Source organism: Schistocerca americana, chromosome 3, assembly GCF_021461395.2.
Source record: "Schistocerca americana isolate TAMUIC-IGC-003095 chromosome 3, iqSchAmer2.1, whole genome shotgun sequence".
NCBI classification, from domain to species: domain Eukaryota; kingdom Metazoa; phylum Arthropoda; class Insecta; order Orthoptera; family Acrididae; genus Schistocerca; species Schistocerca americana.
Window position 1 is genome coordinate 246,380,613 of NC_060121.1, and position 21,504 is coordinate 246,402,116.

The window sequence follows — 21,504 nt, forward strand, 5'->3', positions numbered from 1 at the left end:
GGAACCAGCGATCGGGTTAATCAAGAGTAAATTGAGCAAACGTATAGTTGTGACGACCACGGCGGACAGAGCCATCACACCGACGTCATCTCAGACGCCGTCGCAATCTGTTCCACCGCGCGACCGTGGCGCAGGGCGCGGACAGCAGAGAGAGCGCGCCACGGGCGGAGGGTATTTAAATCGGCCGCCGTCACGACCTAACCCAGTTCCCTCTGAGCAGCCATAGCATACGGACCTCCGTGCCGGCACGTTCACAGGAGCTCAGTCCGTCAATTCACCTGATGATGGCGACATGTATGATCGCCGAAATATTGTGCCCGTTTGACACTATAGACCGGCAGCATACCCGTGGATATTTTGAGTAACTATTGTTATGTTTTTCAAACATCTGAGGAGACAGGACTACATACTGAAACTTATTATACTAGAGTGCAGTTAGGCTAAGATGTATAATATACGGATGACAACCACTATTCAATTACCAGGTGCAATTCCATGAATGTGTTCTGGAAAAGGCACATTTTGCATTATGATTTATTGAGACAACATGTCAGGAAGTATGGTGTTAAGAGACTAGTTTCACCACAAATATTTAATTCAGGATTTTCACTGCCAAAAAAATTGAATTGTTACCAAATTGAGAATTTTTCAGTAGAACATTCTCCCACTTACGACACTGAGTCTGTGGACCCTTCAAAAATGTGCTAATGAGATACCACCGCATACACAGTTATGCAGAAATAAAACGAATTCTTGGAATGTTAAACATGTCTTCCGCTACAGGAAATAGCTGAAGTAGTTACCATTACTTGTTGTTGGAATGTTCCCCTTTCTTACACACACATTTTAAACTTCTGTAATTTAGTAAAAATTTCAGTGAAATTTTGAGGAGAAAGATAAGCTTAATAAAATTTATATCACAAACACACATAAAGCAAATAAACTAACATATAGTAACAACAGGCACCACAGAAGTTGTGAAAAAACTACTCACAACATATGTAAATGTGAAACGTGAGTGACACAGTTTCAGGTGCTTGAGCAAAGCATAGAGTACAACACAATCAAGAGAGCACCAAGGACACGTTAGATCTTCACATGCTTCTGTTTGTTGTCGGCTATTATTGTTGTACAAAAACTGGTATACAATCTGCAGACGAGGTTCCTTCTTGATTGGTGCAACAACCTTTGTACTGTTGTTACAACGCTCTGGAAAAGCAAACACAGCAACGATTACATACCAGCTACCACAGGGCATTAAACATACAAACTCCATAGGAACGAAAAGTTAGATGCACTCTTACTAGTAAGATAAGAAAGTAACACAAAAAGATAAACTGTAATGGCAACACTACAGTAAAAACCAATTCTCTAATCTTGTCTGATGTATTTCCTGGGAACTCTCAATGCTACCATCCAAATAAATAAATAAATAAATAAATGTACATAGAACAAAATAATTTCTTAATGGCATAGCAATATACCGTTCGATTTCTAAACGCATACTTTTTTTCCCCAAGTGATTGACAGAACTGGATGTTGTGAAAAATGCACTACATTAAAGGTGAAAATGTCGTATGTGTAGTTTGGTCTCCTGAATTTCCTACCTATCAGTATGATTATCTTCAACAGATCACTTCAGTTCAATGGTTACATTGATTAAGCAATTTATTTAAGTCTCACTACATAACTTGATTTGGTCTAAGAATATTAACACAGACATTTAATTTGATTGAAGTTTGTAGTAAAATCAAAATTCTATAGTTCTCATATCTTTACAATGTCATCTGACAATAACTTACTCAGAAAGTAACCACTCAATATCACTTGATTAAAGTAGTATTTGCTGGGAAACTATGAAAACCAATTTTTGCTTTAAAAACACTTTCTGACAATCATTTTCTTTAACATCTCATTTTTATTGGGAGAGGGGAAGAATGTTTACAAGGACCTTCATTATTGGTTGTAGGTTTCTCGGCTGTATGCAAACCAAACTCAACTGGTTCACTTTTGGTTGTTAATGAAATGTATTGATTTTTTTCAATTAACAACACTCTTATCGAGTTAATCCTTTACCTCTCTCATTGTGTCCTCAATGCACAACTTAATTATCAGTGGTGACAATGAGCAATTCTGACTTACACCTTTCCGGATTCTGACCTCACCTCATGTATCGCACAACAATATCCAACTGTGGATCCACCTTCATGCAAACCACTTTTGTTATTTATTTATTCCCAAACTAGTTTCAGCAACAATATCACCATCATCAGCTGGTTCTTTGGTTCTAAAACATGCAAACTACCATACTTGTAAACACTGCTTCTTGAATGCCTCTACTTCTCCAAGAATCAAGGTGATCCTCTTCCAAACAGGTTTCAACTAACCTTTTCATTCTTCACTGCAGTACTCTCACAAGCACATTCGATATATATGATATTAAAATTACTTTGTGCTGATTTTCACACCTTTCCATAGCTAAACAATTAGATTATTTTAAGTATCTTTATGGAACATTTCCATACTCATGAATTTCACTCACAGATTTGTATAATTTTTGCTTTGCCCTTTGGCCTACTGCCTACAGGTTCTGCTGGTATTTCATCTACACAAGGACATTTCTTTCTTCCAAGTTTGTGCAATTTTTTTCCCACTGAAAGATAAGAACTGAAGCTCCCCAACCATCTTGCAATTTATCTTCATTTACAATTGGCATAATTTCTTCTGAGGAACTATATACCTTCTCCAATCCGTATTTTCTTCTTCCATTGCCCAATTAACTTTTTTCACCCGTACAGTCCCATATCAAGTTTATCCCATGCTACACCGGTCAAAGCAGTTACATCATATGCCATCACTGACAATTTCAGCACAGCATTTTATGTGGGCATGACCATGAACTAGCAGTCCACCCAAACAAATGGTCACTGCCAAACTGTGGCCAAGAGCAGAGTTAACTATTCAGAGGCACAACACTCCGCTGAGCACACAGGTTCAATTTCAGAAGCTATTTCACAATTCCTGTCATCTGGGTCACCCTCCAACACCACCTAATTTAAGTAACTTTGATGGGAATTGTCCTTCAACGCATTCTTCAGTCCAATAATCCTGACCTCAATCTCCACAAGCCCCTAACCCACACACCCATCTCAACCCTGCCCCATGGTCCCTCTCTCTCTCTCTCTCTCTCTCTCTCTCTCTCTCTCTCTCTCTCTCTCTCTCTGTGTGTGTGTGTGTGTGTGTGTGTGTGTGTGTGTGTGTGTGCGCGCGCGCGCGCGCACCAACGCTTGTGCTGAAATAATAAAAATGCTGACGTTCTAATGTTATCACTTTTCTCATCAGACTGAAAATAGAATACAACATATGTGCAATTACATTAAATGTAGTTGGAGTCCTAGTCTTAGTTCTACTAAATAAATAAATGGGTAACATCCATTATTATAATAAATATGAAAGTGAAGAAAATTCCATAAATTTTATATTATAAAAGTCTGATTTAGTTTTCTAAGTAACGCATACAAATAAATGCTGTGTAATACCTGGTCTGTTCTCCTTATTGCTATTTGAATCAAGGCACTGATCATGAGGACGAATTGGCTTAGGTCTATCCACTAATCCATTACTTGGCTCTGTTGTCCAGTTGAGTCTAAACTTTAACGTAGGACCCTTGCTGAATACTTGGAAGGGTACAGTGTCCTGGTAACAAGTAAACAGAAAAATTCCTTTACTATTATCAATTTTAACAGCAGCAGCAGCAGCAGCATCAGTAGCAAAAGTAACAGTGACATAAATAGTAATCACAGTTTAAAAAATCCACTCTGAAATTCATGCTCATGAGGGGGCTTTTAAGAATAAATATTACACTAACTTAGGGTGTCCAGAAATTCAGGCCAATTTTTCGCTTTTCTAGGGCAATATTGTGCTTAGTCCTTAACCAATTTTTATTGGCTTTATGACAAAATCTACAAATTTTGTCACTATATAGAAATACAATGAGGCTGTACTGTGAAAAGAACCTTGAAAAGAACATTGTTTATTTTAACTAAGAAAGAAACATACCAGGATCTGACAACTGAATTCAAAATGTAAAATGTAATTTGAATTAAAACAATTACAGGAAAATTAGAATGAGTCTACTTTGCAAAGGTATTTCAGTAAAAACTTACACTTTTTACAAACAGATCTAAGAATAAAATCAAATACAATTTGAGCAAAATTATTTTGTAAAGAATAGGAATAGACTAGTCTGAGAAGGGTATGCACGTGAACATTAAATGAAGTCTCAAGTTGGTAGTTTTTACTTACAGAATTACTTCTTCAAGCCGAGAAACTTCTTTTTCAGCATTTTCCATGAATTTTGTTTTCATATTACTTGCTACACTTAGCCTTTCCACACTCACTTTCTTCTTTCTCTCATTTTCTTTTGAGGACTTCTCAGTTGCCCTTTTCTCTATTACTGTTTCACTGTACCTACCAAGTGCATTTCTGAAGATATGTATAAACTGCTTTGCGATAGTTACAAGTACAACACCCCTGTCACCTTGACTGCAACATGAACAGCACGGACAGCTGTGAGAGAGGCTTCAGTCAAAATTTTGACCAGACTACAGCTGTCAGAGAAATCTCTTTCAAGGCTGGCACTGCCATGGAAGAGATTGCAAGCAACCTCAATAAATCTCTTCACATTTTCACATCCACTCTTGACTCCAATGATCATCACCCAGAACTGATTGATGTGAACAAGAATTCACATCAAATTCTTCAAGGATTTCCTTTACTGACACGATTTCTACTACATTTCAGAACTCACTGGCAATTGCATTAGCCTCATAACCATCAAAGCAATTCCAGGTAGTGAGATGTGTCAAAGCTATGCCTAACTATCTTTTCTCATGATCAGCATTAATTATCACTTGTGGGTTCAAACATGGAAAGCCCTTTGTAAAGGAATATACCAGCAGCAATTTATCCAAAATTTTGGATATCATACTCTTCAAAAATGGAAGATACTAGTTCCGGAATTGGTCCAATATGACACACTGACCCAGAGCTTTTTTGGTTCTGTACCTGATAATGAGTTTTGTAGGATCTCCCTAAATGGGTCAGGTGTGCACTACACATCAGAGGCTGTCACTCAGCTAGCTGACTGTGTGTGAGGTGCACCCAAGGGTTTTTAGATTAAGCGACTCTCCATCCAATAAAGGTAACGATAGCTGTTGGAAAACCAGAAGTATCAGTGTAAGATCGAAAGAATTATCTCCCACAGGAGAGAGTATTAGAATCCTAATTGTTAATATCCACAACTTTCACAACCAAGTGCCAGAGTTTGAAGCACTACTGAAAAGCAGTGAAGCTCACATAATACTAGGTACAGAAAGCATATTGAAAGGACAGGCAAATGGACATGGTGTGTTTGCCGCAGTAGACCAGAAACTCAAATGCACCCAGATAGAAACTGATGCTGCATGTGAGATTGTTTGGGCAAGACTCAGTATCAGGGGTGGACATAAAATGATAATTGGATCCCTCTATCACCCCCCAGACTCATCTACAGAAACTGGAAGCTTAAGAGAAAACTTCAGTTCACTCGGACCTTAGTTTCCCAATCATACTGTAATCATTGGTGTAGACTTAAATTATCCCACAATCAATTGGGAAAATTACAGTTTTATTGGGGTAGGTGAGATAAGACATCCTGTGAACAATTACTAAATGCCTTCTCTAATAACTATATTTAACAGATAGTTTGGAATCCCACTCATGATAGATAAATATTGGATCTAAGGGCCCGTCCACACGCAACGATCTGTCTGCGCACATCACATCTGCGCGGACAGATCGTTACGTGTGGACAGAAGATTTGCACCAACCTGAGGTGTGTGCAAACCTGGAAGTTGGAGTTGGAGGTTTGAGAGAAACCTCTCAAATCTGTGGGTTCAAACTACATCTGCGCAGACAAGTTTGAGCGTGTGGACAGGAGATCGCCGCAAATCTGGCACGAAACAGCTGTTTGCTCATTCTAGTGTTTGTATTTGTGTGCACAGGGCATTAAAATGGCTGATACTCATCAGTGTTCTCGAGAGTTTGTAAGTGAATTCATTGAAATATATAGAAACCACCCATGTTTGTGGAAGATTAAAGTAAAGAATATAGTGACAGAGACAAAAAGACAGCAGCATACAATGCTCTAATTGAAAAATTGCGGGTATTATTTCACTCAACTCTTGTTTCGACATTGCAGTTGAAAATTCCAAATCCCTGTAGCTCCTTCCAGTTGCTAGGAATCTTAATGTTACTGCCAGCCGTTCATGAGGAGAAATTGCCCTTCTCTATACAACTATTTTTTCTCATAATATGAGGGGTTACAAGCTTTAAGAGAGAATTATAATTTCCGACATCCATCCGCAAATAATTTCGCCAGTCGTTAGGTTCGCCCTGCAACTCTCGCAGTAAATTTACGTGAGAAAACTGCTTTCGCTTTAGCAGCCACTGTCTACACCATTTTGACCGCTTTCTCTGTTTCCTGCGATTGGTCTGAATGTTTTTTGCAACACAAGTTGCGAACACAGACCACAACAGAACTTCCTCCATTTCTATGTTTCAAAATAACTGAATTAAGTTTTTGACGTTTACGGGGAGCGTAGTTGCTTGCCACTGATATTTCTTTTCTATACCGACAGATGGTGGGCGAGTAGTAGATTGGGGTTGTGTCGTGTGAACACACAACATTTGCAGTGATCTTTTGCATGTACAGACGTCTGCGCAGACAGATCGTTGTGTCTGGACCGAGCTTTATGGCAACAAATAGACCTGACCTGTTTGAAGATGTCCACACTGAAACTGGTATCAGTCAGCATGATGCAGTTGTGGCAACAATGACTACCAAAGCACAAAGGACAACTAAGACAAGCAGCAAGATATATGTGTTCAGTAAACTACATAAAAAATCAATAGTGGCATACCTCAATTAGGAACTTGAAGCTTTCAACACACAGCAAGAGCATGTAGAGGAACTATGGCTTAAGTTTAAAAGAATAGTTGACCATACAATGGATAGATATGTACCCAGTAGAGGGTGTATATGCAGAAAAGAAAGGAAAAAATTGTGGGATTTTTTATGGATTTGCCAGTTAAAAATACACTTTTTACCAGGTGAAAATATACTTTTTGTGATAAGTTGCAATATACTTTCCCTCAGAGCAGTAGAATCTCAATTCTTTGAATGGTAGTAAAGGTTCTATACACTGGCGTAGAATTTCCTGGCACTTTAGGAAATGAAACACAGAAAAATAAGAATTTGGGAACGATCTTTGATGTGGAGCAAAATGTACACTGCATATTTTCCTATTACAAAAGTATAAATACAAATTCCACCAAATACAGTACGGCATCTTCCGAAGCACTGAAATCGAGATTGTCAACTAGTCATAGCTTATGCCACGCGATCTCAACAGCCAATGACAACAGATATTCAGAGCACAGGACATGTAATTTAGTCAACCAAGCACCATCACAGTTAAGTAGCCCAAACACAGAAATAAGAAAATTTGGTGGTTTAATTTAATATATATACAATGTAGCTACAAGAAAAGCTAAGCTTTCACATATGATACTGGCTGCAAAAAAAGTTTTGCTGTGTGTCTGTGTCACTGTGATACAGAATGAACTGGACTGGCAGACGTAAACTATCCAGAGAAAGTCTACTGACAAAATTTCAAGAACTGGCTTTAAATGATGACTGTAGGAGTATACCACAAGCCCCTATGTACCATTCCCATAGGGATCATGAGGATAAGATTAGAATAATTACTGCACACAGAGAGGCATTTGAACAATCATTCTTCCAGCACTCCGTATGTGAATGGAACGGGAAGAAACCCTAATAACAATGGGACGAGTTCAGATGAAGGTGTAAATATAGAAATGCGACAGGGACAGTTGGTGGCAAGCGGAAGGCAACAGACTCTTCCCTCCCCATCCCAATCGTGAAAACCTGCCCAACCACCATTCAGCATAATGTTGGGACGGCAATGTTGGACTGGTGGGGGCTGAACTCTGGACCAGTAGGTGTATAAATATCACCAGCACACAGAAGACACATCATTCCATCAGCACCACTTGATGGTGGAATGGTTTTTCACCAAAGTAGCATGGTCTGTCACTAATTAGATCCAGCAGTAAACCTTAGAATTTCATAAGCAAACACTTTCGGTTGTTATTTTCCCCATCCTTTGTCTTCCCTTTTACCTCTTGCTATCAGTGCATCATATCTCCAGAAAATATTGTTGTATTTTAAAGTTTCTCCATAGATTGACTACCTCAACCTAAACTCTTAAATCTTTTTGTTGTCAAAATGTGATGTTACTTGCACAGCTTGGATAAATTGGTTATATCTCTTACACAATATATAACGATCCATGTAGAGCCTTCCTCAAGAACAAGGTACACAATCATCTTTATGTCCATTTTCATGGATACGACTTCCTCAAATCCTGCACTGAAATGAGATCCATCCTTCATGAAATCCTCCCAACTCCACCAAGAGTGTCTTTCCGCCGTCCACCTAACCTTCGTAACCTCTTAGTTCATCCCTATGAAATCCCCAAACCACCTTCCCTACCCTCTGGCTCCTACCCTTGTAACCGCCCCCGGTGTAAAACCTGTCCCATGCACCCTCCCACCACCACCTACTCCAGTCCTGTAACCCGGAAGGTGTACACGATCAAAAGCAGAGCCACGTGTGAAAGCACCCACGTGATTTACCAACTGACCTGCCTACACTGTGACGCATTCTATGAGGGAATGACCAGCAACAAACTGTCCATTCGCATGAATGGACACAGGCAGACAGTGTTTGTTGGTAATGAGGATCACCCTGTGGCTAAACATGCCTTGGTGCACGGCCAGCACAACTTGGCACAGTGTTACACCGTCCGAGTTATCTGGATACTTCCCACTAACACCAACCTATCCGAGCTCCGGAGATGGGAACTTGCTCTTCAATATATCCTCTCTTCCCGTTATCCACCAGGCCTCAATCTCCGCTAATTTCAAGTTGCCGCCACTCATATCTCACCTGTCAGGCCTTTACAAATGTCTGCTTGTGTCTGTGTATGTGCGGATGGATACGAGTATGTGTGCGAGTGTATACCTGTCCTTTTTTCCCCCCTAAGGTAAGTCTTTCCGCTCCCGGGATTGGAATGACTCCTTACCCTCTCCCTTAAAACCTACATCCTTTCGTCTTTCCCTCTCCTTCCCTCTTTCCTGATGAGGCAACAGTTTGTTGCGAAAGCTTGAATTTTGTGTGTATGTTTGTGTTTGTTTGTGTGTCTATCGACGTGCCAGCGCTTTCGTTTGGTAAGTCACATCATCTTTGTTTTTAGGTATATTTTTTCATACATAACAATTTGGATTTCCCTATGCTGGTTTCTCTCTCTCTCTCTCTCTCTCTCTCTCTCTCTCTCTCTCTCTCTCTCATATATATGCATACCTATTAAACTTGCTAACCAACATTAGTACTCTGATAGTGCCTGCTAGAAATAAGACTGATTACATACTTCAATACTAACTCTATATATAAACGGGGTGCAAAGTGTACATTATCAAAGAGACGAAAAGGTGTTTATTTTGCATTCTGCTTTCCATTTATATGAACTATACTGAAGGACTCTGAACTCCTTCACTGCATTTATTCATGAGGTGTCTCCTAGATCCAGCTCAATCTGATTCAAAATAGCATTACAACACTGCATCAGATATTTCTTACTAGACATAATCCCCTTGCCACAAAAAGTTTAAGTGACAGTGTTTAGTCATTTTCTCAATTTTTTTTATCTTCGATGAAGAATTTTAGCCAACTGTCCCTTCACTTCAAGTGGCAAGGAATTGTGCCTCTTGTTGTACTTTTTTATTAAAAGAGGGTGAGGAAATGAAATTCATATGCATTACGCCATATTATGCTTTCTCTTTTTTGATACATGTATTTACTTTGAAAAGCCACATTTGTTTTGTAAGATTATATTCACCTCTTTTACTTCTCCAATTGCCTCCCAGGAGGAATGCTTCTTAGGTGACTGCCTTACACTAGCTTGAACTTCCTGTAGTATAAGTTCATAGTCACCATCTGTGAGAAGACAGCGATTATGTTTGTCATAAACTACTAGCTCAGCTCCATACAGTTTGACTTCTTCTGGTTGATTTTGGCCTTGAGCTTTGGCTGGACCAGAAGATTTGCGTCGTTTCTGTGCGGGTTCCACTAAAAAAAACAAAAAAAATTAGGTTTTAAAATAACACAAACAAAAACTGACCAGCTGTTAATCACACTGTGCAACAATGTACCGAAAGCAAATGAAAACTGTGTTTAAAAAAAAAATACACAAACTCTGTACACAGTTTGAACTATACAATAACAATACATACTGTTTAGTAGCCAGGCCATGGATCAATAAATTACTTACATAATGTGAAAATTGTAATAACTGAGACTTAAGGAAGAATCTCTCCCACACAAGAATACATAGTGGCTATTCAGCTATTAATAAAAGTTCCAGAAACTTATTCAGTAAAAGGAATGTAATAGAACAAGGAATCTAATAGAACAATCAGGTTTTTCTTGCTTAAAATAAGCAATAAATGTTGGCCACAGATGAGTGATGACTACGGTCAGCCGGCCGGAGTGGCCGAGCGGTTCTAGGGGCTACAGTCTGGAACCGCACGACCGCTACGGTCGCAGGTTCGAATCCTGCCTTGGGCATGGATGTGTGTGATTTACTTAGATTTAAGTAGTTCTAAGTTCTAGGGGACTGATGACCTCAGAAGTTAAGTCCCATAGTGCTCAGAGCCATTTGAACCATTTGACTATGGTCACTGCATACTTGTTTCAGCTGTGTATATGTATATGGTTTAACTGTATATGTGGTGTCAGCTAACAGAAACTAGCTACCAATGCCTTCTCTTAAGTGATGACTTTCAAAGGATTCAGTGAAGAAGGGAGTGAGGAATGGAAGAACAAATACTGGGGTTGAGGAAAGGAATGTATACAAATAATGGAGGAGAGAAGACAGAAAACAAGGATGAGAAGGTAGAGGCATAACTGAAACACAGGGAAATATTAGTGTGGTTACAAACCTCTGAGCAAGTAACATCAAGTGACACTTAGTGTTCTTTCTTACAAGTAATCTCCCATGCCCAAGTTTTTAAAGAATTAAAGTCCCATGTATAAAATGGTTTCAAATATGTGATTACTTTACAAATGAGTTACTGTGTTAAATATTCGATGTTAAGCACGTAAAACAATTATGTCTGAAGACATAAAATCCTAATTATGTTGGTTTTATTAGTTTCGGATTATTCACCCAAAGATTGGATGGCTGGCTGGCTGGAAGATTAAAGGGAGCAAATTACTAGGTCATCAGTACCTTTATCCTCAGACAGACAGGTCTGCATGACAGTAGATCAGGGATAGCCTACTGCGCAAAACCCATCGGAAGGAAACCCTCAGGTCTACAAAGGCGAGATAAGAAACAAAAAGAAGAATGCGGTACAGAGGAAGAAAGGCAGGCAAGATGCCCCATATAGGGAGTAGTTGGGAGCTCCAAAAGCAGGGCGTAATGATGGGACATCCAACCCCAGCCATCACCACTTACCAGAGTTACTCTACTCATAAATTGCCTAGGAAAGACTGGCAACAAGGACATCACAAAAGCAGCACAGAGCGACAAAAGATGAACAAGTCTAATGCACCACACAAGAAGGGGTAAAACAAGTAGGGGTGAGGGTGAGGACCGGATTGGACCATGAAGCCCAGACAGCCACAGCCCGGTCTGGGCAGAGAAGGCAACGGAGTTTTCTGCCAACCTCTCAGTAGGCCTAAGTCAGCCACTGAGACATCAGCTCCTAATACCAGGGATAATGAGGTGGGGAGATTAATAGTCTGCCGCAGGGTGGCTACGTTGGGACAGTCGAGCAAAATGTGGACCACTGTCAAACGCGAACCATAACGACAATGGGGTCGGTCCTTGCGATACAGGAGATGACAATGTGTCAGTCAAGAACGGATGATGGGAAGCCTGCAAAGGACAAAAGAGTCCTTGCAAGAGACCTGCATGGAGGACCTCGACAGATTTGTAGTCTCCTTTATCACTCTTAGTTAGTTTGGTGAAGTCAAAGTGAGCCATTCCGTATTCCAGATCCCTAAAACTTGATGGCATAATACCCACCTTAAGAGTTGGGTTACTGGTAGCCAGTTTATCCCAGCTATCAGCGAGTTCATTCCCCGGGATGCCAAGAAGGTCCACATTGCTCGCAGGCATACAGGGACTCCTGAATAGCAATGACCAAGGGATGGCAACGGCAACACATGTCGAGACCTAGCTAACTGCTCAAGGAGTCGCTGCAGATGACAAAGGATCCACTGGTGCAGGAATGAATATGCTGAAGAGCACAAGAGATGCTACCAACTCTGCCGGGCAACACTACAGCCGTCCAGCAAGGAGCACAGTTCAGTATGTCCCGTGTGAGTATAAGCAAAGTCCATACAACCAGAAACCATCGAGCCTCCAGTATAGACTACTTCTGAACCCTGGGATGCGCCAAGGCTGGAGGAAGATTGGTGGTGGAGGGCCTTGCGAGGGATAGAGTCTTTTGGACCAGGTGAGAGATCAAGATAAAGCTGTGGCTGAGGGATGCACTACAGAGGTGTAATTGAGTGGACCTGGAGTTGAGGTGGAAGAGGAAACAACTGCAGTTCAGAGAGGAGGGACCAGATGTAGATTGCGATCATAATCTCTGATATGGGCTGCTGTTGTGGGAAAAGGATTTCCATGTTAGGAAAGAGGAGACGGTAGTTAGGATGCTCATGGGAGCTGTGAGCATGTGTGGCATAACTGAAAAGCTGTTGTTGGCGCTTGACTGGCAATGGATGGGTACAAGCCTCCATCAGTAACCTGTTTAGAGTGCTGGTACGAATGGCTTCTGTTACAAGTCGAACCCTGTATTGAATCCAGTATCAACAATGCTGAGGGCTATGCCAAAACATATGCCAGATTCCCATAATCAAGACAAAACTTGATCAGGGATTTACAAAGCTGCAGAAGGGTAAAGCAATGTGCACCCCAGCTGGTGTTACTGAGGCAGCAAAGAGTGTTCAGGCGCAGCCAGCACTTTCGCTTAAGCTCGTGAAGATGGGTAATCCACATCAACCGAGAATAGAAGACTAGTTCTAAAAAGCAGTAAGTCTCTGCCACAATGAGCAGTCGGTCCTTGACGCAAGGTTCGGATGTGGATGAGTGGTACGACGTCAACAGAAGTGCATGATGTGAGTCTTGGCGATGAAAAAACTACGGGTGAGAGCCTATGCCTGCACCTTTCATATGGTGTTTTGCAGTCGATGTTCAGTGACACCCACACTAGAGAAACAATAGTAGAGGCACAAGTCATCAGCATACAAGTAGTATGATACTGAGCACCCCAAAACTCCTACTAGACCATTGACGGCTACTAGAAATAGAGGGACACTCAATACAGAGCCCTGCGGGACCCTATTCTCTTGGACATGGGGGTTACTGAGGGAAGCAGTAACTTGAACCCAGAATGTATAGTGTGACAGGAAGTTGCGGATAAAAATCGGGAGCGGACCCCAGAGGCCCCACTCGCGTAAGGTAGCAAGGATATGGTGTTGCCATATGGTGTCATGAGCCTTTTAAAGGTAAAAAAAAGATGGCTATAAGATGTTGACATTAGGCAAAAGCTGTTTGGATGGCGGACTCCTGGTAGCCCGAAGACCCCAAGACTCGAGGAGCCAACACAGCCACCTGCTCGCAATGTGTTCAAGCAATGTACAGAGAACATTGTTGAGACTTATAACTGTCCATCTCCAGAGGGTGCTTACCCCGTTTCAATACTGCGATGGGAATTAGTCCTCACAGCAGATGCAGTTACAGATGCAAGGATGCGATTTTGTCAAACCACTGACAGGTACTTTATCATTTGATTGTGGATGTGGTCCAGTCCTGGTATTGTATCTGGGCTGTGGGCTACGACACACGGATTCCCACTCAATGAATGGACGATTATATGGCTCCAGGTGGCATATAGCAGAGGATAATTGCTTTTGCTCCGCCCATTGTTTTAGGACAAAAAAGGCAGAGCAAAATGTTTGACAACTGTGTCTGGGTCAGTGTAGACAGTACCACTCAAGGTAACACCAGGTAGATCTGCAGGAGTCTGGTATCCGTAAAGACGTCTGATTTTTGCCCAAACCTGCAAAGGGAAGGTACGTGGTACACTGGTTGAAACGTACAATTCCCAGCACTTTTGTTTCAGTCACTTTATTAGGTGGCAGACCAGGGTATGGACCCATTTAAAGGTAATGAGGTGCTCCATCAATGGGTGCCGCTTATGGCACTGGAGAGCCCGTCTAGATTTCTAATGGCTTCTGCGATATCTGATGAGCACCAAGGTACTGTCTTCCATCAGGGCGGGCCCGAGAAACTGGATTGTCAAATCAGCTACTGAAAGAATGGCTGTAGTTGTATTCTGGACTGCTTAATCAATATCTCCATGCGGCAGAGAGCCAAGGGGACAGCAGAGATGAAAGCACCCTAATTAGTACTGTTGAGAGCCACAATTTTGAAGATTGGTGGCAGGTCAAGTCCAACAATGGGGACAATGTGTTTATTTAATGAAACATTATAGAGAACCCAGGAAGTGGAAACTCAAGTCCCAATCATAAACCTGGTCCAAGTAGGATCTGTGCCAAACCATCCGATGGAGAGGTGGAGGGGGAAAGGGATAACAGATGTATAACCCTGCAGCATGGAAAGGAAGTTATGCAAAAGGCTGGGGTTCCGTGGTAGCCTAGCATGAACTTGCAAAAGAGTTGCGAGGTGCCTGTGGGGAATGAAGAAGCAAAAACCAAAACTGGTGAACCCAAAAATTGTTTCACTATCTGTTCATGTAAGATCTTTTTGGTAAACAGTACATAGTATCAAATCACTTTAGGCTAGATCATAGCAGAAGTTAGCTACAAAAGTAAAGTCTTTAATTGCAATTGAACAATATATTTTTTAATTCAGTAATTGTAGGCCATAACTATATGAGAACTCCCTCATAAATCCAGTAATGAGGTCAATTTATAACTTTCTGGAAAGGTACTTTTTCTCCTAAACTACACATCACACAATGATATATTTCCGTAGGTATCTTTAGTGATATATGTTGATACTGTCTGCAAAATGCGTAGCAAATAGAGTTAATAGTAAAGAAGTAATAATCTAAAACATCAAGCATGCTGAAGTTTTATACATGAACAGCAATAATGTAGTAAGCGATAAAATTTTCTTAGTTTCATTTTTTGGTAATATTAGTAAGGAAAAAATTTCGAAATGTTTAAAATTATGTAAGTCACTAAGTGTTCTCATTCACAAATACCGAATGAATATAGTCTGGGTAATTTATGTGCTGCGAGTTAAGTTGCATCAATGCATTACATGGTTTGTAACATTCATACTTGAGCTATCATGTTAAACCTTTAATGTAAGAATATATCCCTTAATCAGCAGATAACGATGGTAGATCATCACTGGTGAATAATTATATGAAATAATGAAAAACCAATATTTTGTTGCCCCTGTAAGCTGTTAAAACAGGTAATTTGCAACTGGGATCTGGTGACTGTTTCGGCTGTTAAGTGACATATATATCAACTGAAGATTCTCTCTTTCGTTCCAAATATCCGTAGTTTTCACTTAACCAGTGCTTTTCTTTTATCTCAGTTTCACAACAACCTGTAACTATCCTATTCCATAATCATTGGTATCAATGTGAGAGCTTAATCCATTGCCTCGCACTGATTAAAATGACAAAACGTCAGAGTTTAAAGGCCTGTCAACATGAAGGTCATTAAAGATGATTAGCTTGTTAGATTTTATAAGGAGTGTACAACTAAGAGCTACCTAGTGCTGCTAGTATTGATGCCAATTAAATTATTTTACCAATTATAATTAAATTATTTTACCAATTATAATTAATTTCATTCCTATTTTAAGCTTTATACCCTTCCCAATTAACCAGTGACCCTTGAAGCCTAGTTAATTCTTTGCTCCTGGTGAAACCTATAATAATTGACAGATAAATGACTGCTTATTAATGAACACAATTTCATCATTTTTATGTCGTGCATGAAGATACATCATGTTGTTTGTTAAAACAAGCTATCAACTAAATTCTTCAAATATAAAATAGTTAATTACTCCAAACGTGCACCCAAAACTGCACAAAATCAATGAACCAAAATAATGGTAACAATACTTACAGACATCAGTGTCATTTACTTGAGCACCAACACTATTACAGCTGACCCTAAGCAGCAGCATGTAGGATTTGACTAAATGGCCATTGGATAGGCTGAAAGATTCTGTTGGTATGGAGACAGTTGGAGCTTTTGGTGGTGGCTGGTCTTCTGATGGATTTATTGCCACCTCACTAGTTCCAACAGAAACCTATGAAACAAAGAAAAATACCAATGCTGTATTTGTTGACGTCATTCCATGTGTGTGTCAGGTGTTCTGGAATTATACAAAAACAACAAAAAGAAAATTACTGTCCCCCTTCTGCAAATGACAAAGTATCTCAGCTGGAAGTTAAAACCATTTCTTAACCAATCAACCTTTCTCCAAATTAAATTCTCGACAATTCAAGAGAAACCGATACAAAAATACTGTACCCCTTTCCTTCAAACAATGGAAATTCAGTAAGTCACATAACTATCACTCTATATTTGCTTAACATATAATGGTACTTAAAACCCAGTAACACAGCACCTAATACAACTGATATTGTTCAAGAGAAGGTGACAGAAAAAAGTAAAAAAAATAAATAAATAAATAAAATAATAATAATAGGAAAACAGAGGCTGTATTTAACAAATTAATTTGAGTATAAAATCTGACATGGTCCATTTTGTAATACAGTCTATGTTGAGCAGGGTAAATATGTATTGGTCAGTTTATTTCTAATGTAATTAATTTAAATCAAGTCAAGGTTTTCCACTATTCTGAAACCTGAAAATAATACCACTGAACACAGTGAACACTACAAGATGCTGGCTTTCAAATGAAATTATATTTAATATGATTTCATCAACAGTTAATTGAGATGCAAGCAAATGCAGCTCTCTTATTATGTTGAAACTGTTTACTTTACATTTCAGTTCAAGATGTGGTTTGAAGATGAGTCATCCTAACTAAGGCTAAATTACAGCAAAATTAGAGTAATTGCTATGTACCTGCATGAAAGGTGAGGAAACATCTTTCCGCTTCTTGTGACAAATTTTCAACAAAAGTGTTTCAACCTTAACTGGTTCATGATGAGCTTCAACTAAAGAATAAAAGAACAACATAAATGATAGTTTTGATTTTAGAATTACTAAATTAATGAAGTCATATTCTACTAAGGATAACATTGTTTTGTTACTAATAATTACATTTATTTTTCCTTTTTACCTTTCTTATCATAAAAGCCAAGAAACGTCAGCGTCATATAACCACGCATCACTTCAGGCTGTATGCTTTCCTTATTCCTCTTCACTACCATATCCATTAAGTTGTCAACACTGAAATTTTTTCTGCTTTTGTTGGTGCGGGACATGCGCTGTTTCATGTAACTCAGAGTTCTGTTTAAAAATACGGGCTGTAAAAAGTAAATACAGTCACACTGTATTAATTAATCTTTGACAGCACAGTGCTTTAACCATAACCAAAGGCCTCCACTGACACACACACACACACACACACACACACACACACACACACACACACACACATTAGAATCCATATTTCAAAACAAGGACATTCTGTTACAAATTGTAAGTTAATATGAATGAACATTAAATTTTTATAATATAGTATTTTACATATAGGGAGGATTTCAGAATTTGGCTTTCAAGAAATTCCACACAAATGTAAACCTGGATCTAGTAAATACACAATCCCATACACAGCAGAACAAATCCCGTGATGATGCTGTGTTCTGACAAAGATGGTTTACAGAGGGGATACAGCAGCAATGTATGCATGGGAGAACACCATTTGAGCCCAATATAAATTACACCCAGGACCTCAGCAGACACAATTTACTTTGAATATTGAACTGCTTCAAATATGCACTGGCATAAGTGCTCTTTCTCAAATGTTCTCATCATTTTTAAGTGTTAATTTTCCACTTCTGTAATGCACAGGGAGGAAACAGACACTACTAGTCATAAGAACCTATACACATCCACAACTGTTCTCCCACTGCTACTGGGAAATCTAGCAGTTGACCACACCTGGTCTAGTACACTGCTTCTCTTTTTCGCCACATGAGGGCAACTCTCATGGTTAATTATTGTTGAACCTAGGCTGCAAGCTCTGAGGTTATCATGAGCATGCATTAACCTATTCAATGCTAAACAATAGACCTTCTCATGCAATCCCCAACTTCTCGAGATCTGTTTTCATTTACTTTCTTCGTGAATAGCCTGTGATAGTACCTGAAAGCTAAATTTCATCAGGCACCATTCAAGTGGTGATTTTAAGAACAGTTAGTTACAATCCTGTGGATTTATTGTACAATATGTAATAGTTCTGTGGTGTCAGATCAGTTTAGAAGCCATATAATATTAATTCGAGTTTGACTAAGTCTGCCATTTGGCCATTTAATGATGAGTAAACAGGGAACACCTCAGGGAATCACACCTAGTGATACGTGGCTGGCGACCACGGGGCCCCGAGCTGAGTCCTGGCATTGCTTCCACTTACTTATGCCAGGCTCCTCACTCTTATCTTTCCTATCTGGCCACCCTCGGCCAACTCTTGTTCTTTTCCGACCCTGACGCTATTAGGTTTCGAGGGCTAGGGGTCTTTCATTTTCCAACCTATACTTCTCATGCAGCATCTGACCCGGAGCGGGTGGCTGCAAAAGGCGTCTGTATCCCATGTTAGGGGCGGCCTCCAGAACTGCGGAAGGCAACGGAATACCACCGCAGATTATCTTCCCTGCATAATGCAGTCTCCATTTTTGCACAAAAAATGGCTTCCTCTCATGTTAAATCAGTGTCCGGAGGTAAAATGGTCCCCCATTCGGATCTCCGGGGTGGGGGGGGGGGGGGGGGGGGGGCGGCAACTTGAAAGGAGGCAAAAAATCAAAACGAGAATTGGTACCTGGAATGTCAGAACTCTGCTACAAGCAGGAAAACTAGAAAACCTTAAAAGAGAGATGGAAAAGAATCATATGGACCTTGTAGGAGTTGCTGAGGTAAGATGGAATGGACATGGAGAGTTGCAGTCAGATGAATATGTATTCTACTACTCAGGAGGAGAAGTAAAAGGAATTAATGGAGTAGGAATGATTATGACAAAGGAATTGGCTAAATGTGTGGAATATGTAGACTATGCAAATGACCGGGTTATTGGTGTAAGGCTGAAAGGAGCACAAAAAGATTTACTGATTGTCCAGGTGTATATGCCAACTTCAGAACATGATGACCAAATTGTAGAGGAAACATACAATGTAATAGAGAGAATAATGGACGAAAATAAAAAATGCTGCAAAATAGTAATAGGAGACTGGAACGCCATTGTGGGAGAAGGGAAAGAGGGAAACATAGTGGGCAGTCATGGTCTTGGAAAGAGAAATGACAGAGGTGAATGGTTAATTGACTTCTGCAGGGAAAGGCAGCTGATAGTGGCAAACACATGGTTCAAGAACCATAAGAGGAGGCTCTACACTTGGAAATCACCAGGGGATAAATATAGAAACCAAATCGATTTTATACTGGTAGAAGAAAGATACAGGAATGGAATCAAGAAGGTGCACACATTACCAGGTGCAGATATTAATAGTGACCACAACTTACTTATGGCAGAAATAGAAATAAGAATGAAAAAACTGAAAAAAGCGACAATGGTGAAGAAATGGGATCTAGAGAAGATAAGGTCCAACAAAGAACAAATTACAGAAATGCTGTCTCGGGACTTTCTAAACACATTACGAGACAAAGAAGCACCTGATAATGCCAACGAGTACTGGAATATGCTGAAAGAAGGAATCATTAAAGCAGGACAGCAAAATATAGGATATGTAAAAGGGAAAAGGTCAAAAAAACCATGGGTCACACAAGAAATGATTTCCAAGATGGAGGAGAGAAGAAAATTGAAAAACAAGAACACTGAAGATGCAAGAAAGATATACCGAAGGTTAAATAACGAACTGCGAAGAGAAACAGAGCAGGCTAGGAAAAAATGGCTACAAGAGGAATGTCATGAAATTGAAGAGCTGGACAGGAAGGGAAGATACGACTTACTATACAACAGAGTAAAGACTATAACATGGGAACAAAACAGAGCAGGAAGTGCTACTATGGAAATTTTGAGTAAAGACGAAGAGGTAGTGTATAAAGATCGTGACGATGTCCTCCAGAGATGGGAAGAATATATAAAAGAGCTATATGACACAAATAACAAACCAAAAACTCTGGAACTTGAATCACACAACAGTGTAAGTGATGACGAGAAAGGACCAACCATCATAATGGAAGAAGTAAAGTCTGCCATTGCTGCAATGAAAAATGACAAAGCAGTAGGTACAGACACAATACCGGGAGAAATACTAAAATGCTTGAACCACAATGGAAAAAGAGAAATATTGAGGTTATGTAATAAAATATATGACAGTGGTGAATGGCCTGAGGACTTTTTGACAACAGTAATGATTCCATTACCGAAAAAACAAGGAACCAAGAAATGCAGCGAGCACAGGACAATCAGCCTCATTTCACATGCAGCCAAAGTGATGTTAAGAATAATTAATAAAAGACTTGAAAAAGTAATAGAGGAGAATCTCAGCGAGGAGCAGTTTGGCTTTAGACGGAATATGGGCACCAGAGATGCAATAGGGCTCCTACGAATCTTGGGAGAAAGGTTTATTGAAAAAGGAAGAGACCTATATATGTGCTTCATTGATTTAGAAAAGGCATTTGACAATGTGGTTTGGGACAAGCTGGCGACTATGAGGGAAAAGAGAGTGGACTGGAAAACCAGAAGACTTATAAACTCATTGTACCTTAATCAAAAAGTTTCAGTTAAAGTGAGAGGAGAAAGTACAAACTGGATCAGACTAGGAAAAGGAGTAAGACAAGGATGCTGTTTATCACCTACTCTTTTCAACCTGTACTTGGAAAATATGATTGACCAATGCTCATTAGATGACAAAGGAGTAGAAATTGGAGGAAGAAGAGTAGGGTGCTTGAGATTTGCTGATGACATGGTCCTTCTAGCCACAGGGGAAAAAGAATTACAGGATTTGGTGGACACCATTGCAACTAACGGAAAAAAATATGGAATGAAAATTAACACAAATAAAACAAAAGTATTGGCAATAGGAGGAAATAAGGAAATAAAAATTGTGCTGAATGGAGAAACACTAGAACAGGTGCAAAATTTTAAGTGTCTTGGAAGCAGGATAGAC

At 39.8% G+C, this 21,504-nt stretch overlaps 1 protein-coding gene across 1 annotated transcript in view; it reads right to left on the reverse strand.

Moving 5' to 3' along the window:
- Positions 1 to 21,504, reverse strand: part of LOC124605603 (polycomb protein suz12-B) — a 305,926-nt gene that overhangs the window by 34,395 nt on the left and 250,027 nt on the right. The window contains exons 3-8 of the mRNA XM_047137397.1: positions 17,502 to 17,688; positions 17,285 to 17,376; positions 16,313 to 16,499; positions 10,026 to 10,255; positions 3,540 to 3,696; positions 995 to 1,209 (exon numbers count right to left, since the gene is read on the reverse strand). Coding sequence (XP_046993353.1) covers positions 995 to 1,209; positions 3,540 to 3,696; positions 10,026 to 10,255; positions 16,313 to 16,499; positions 17,285 to 17,376; positions 17,502 to 17,688 — 1,068 coding nt within the window. The remainder of the gene's footprint in view (positions 1 to 994; positions 1,210 to 3,539; positions 3,697 to 10,025; positions 10,256 to 16,312; positions 16,500 to 17,284; positions 17,377 to 17,501; positions 17,689 to 21,504) is intronic.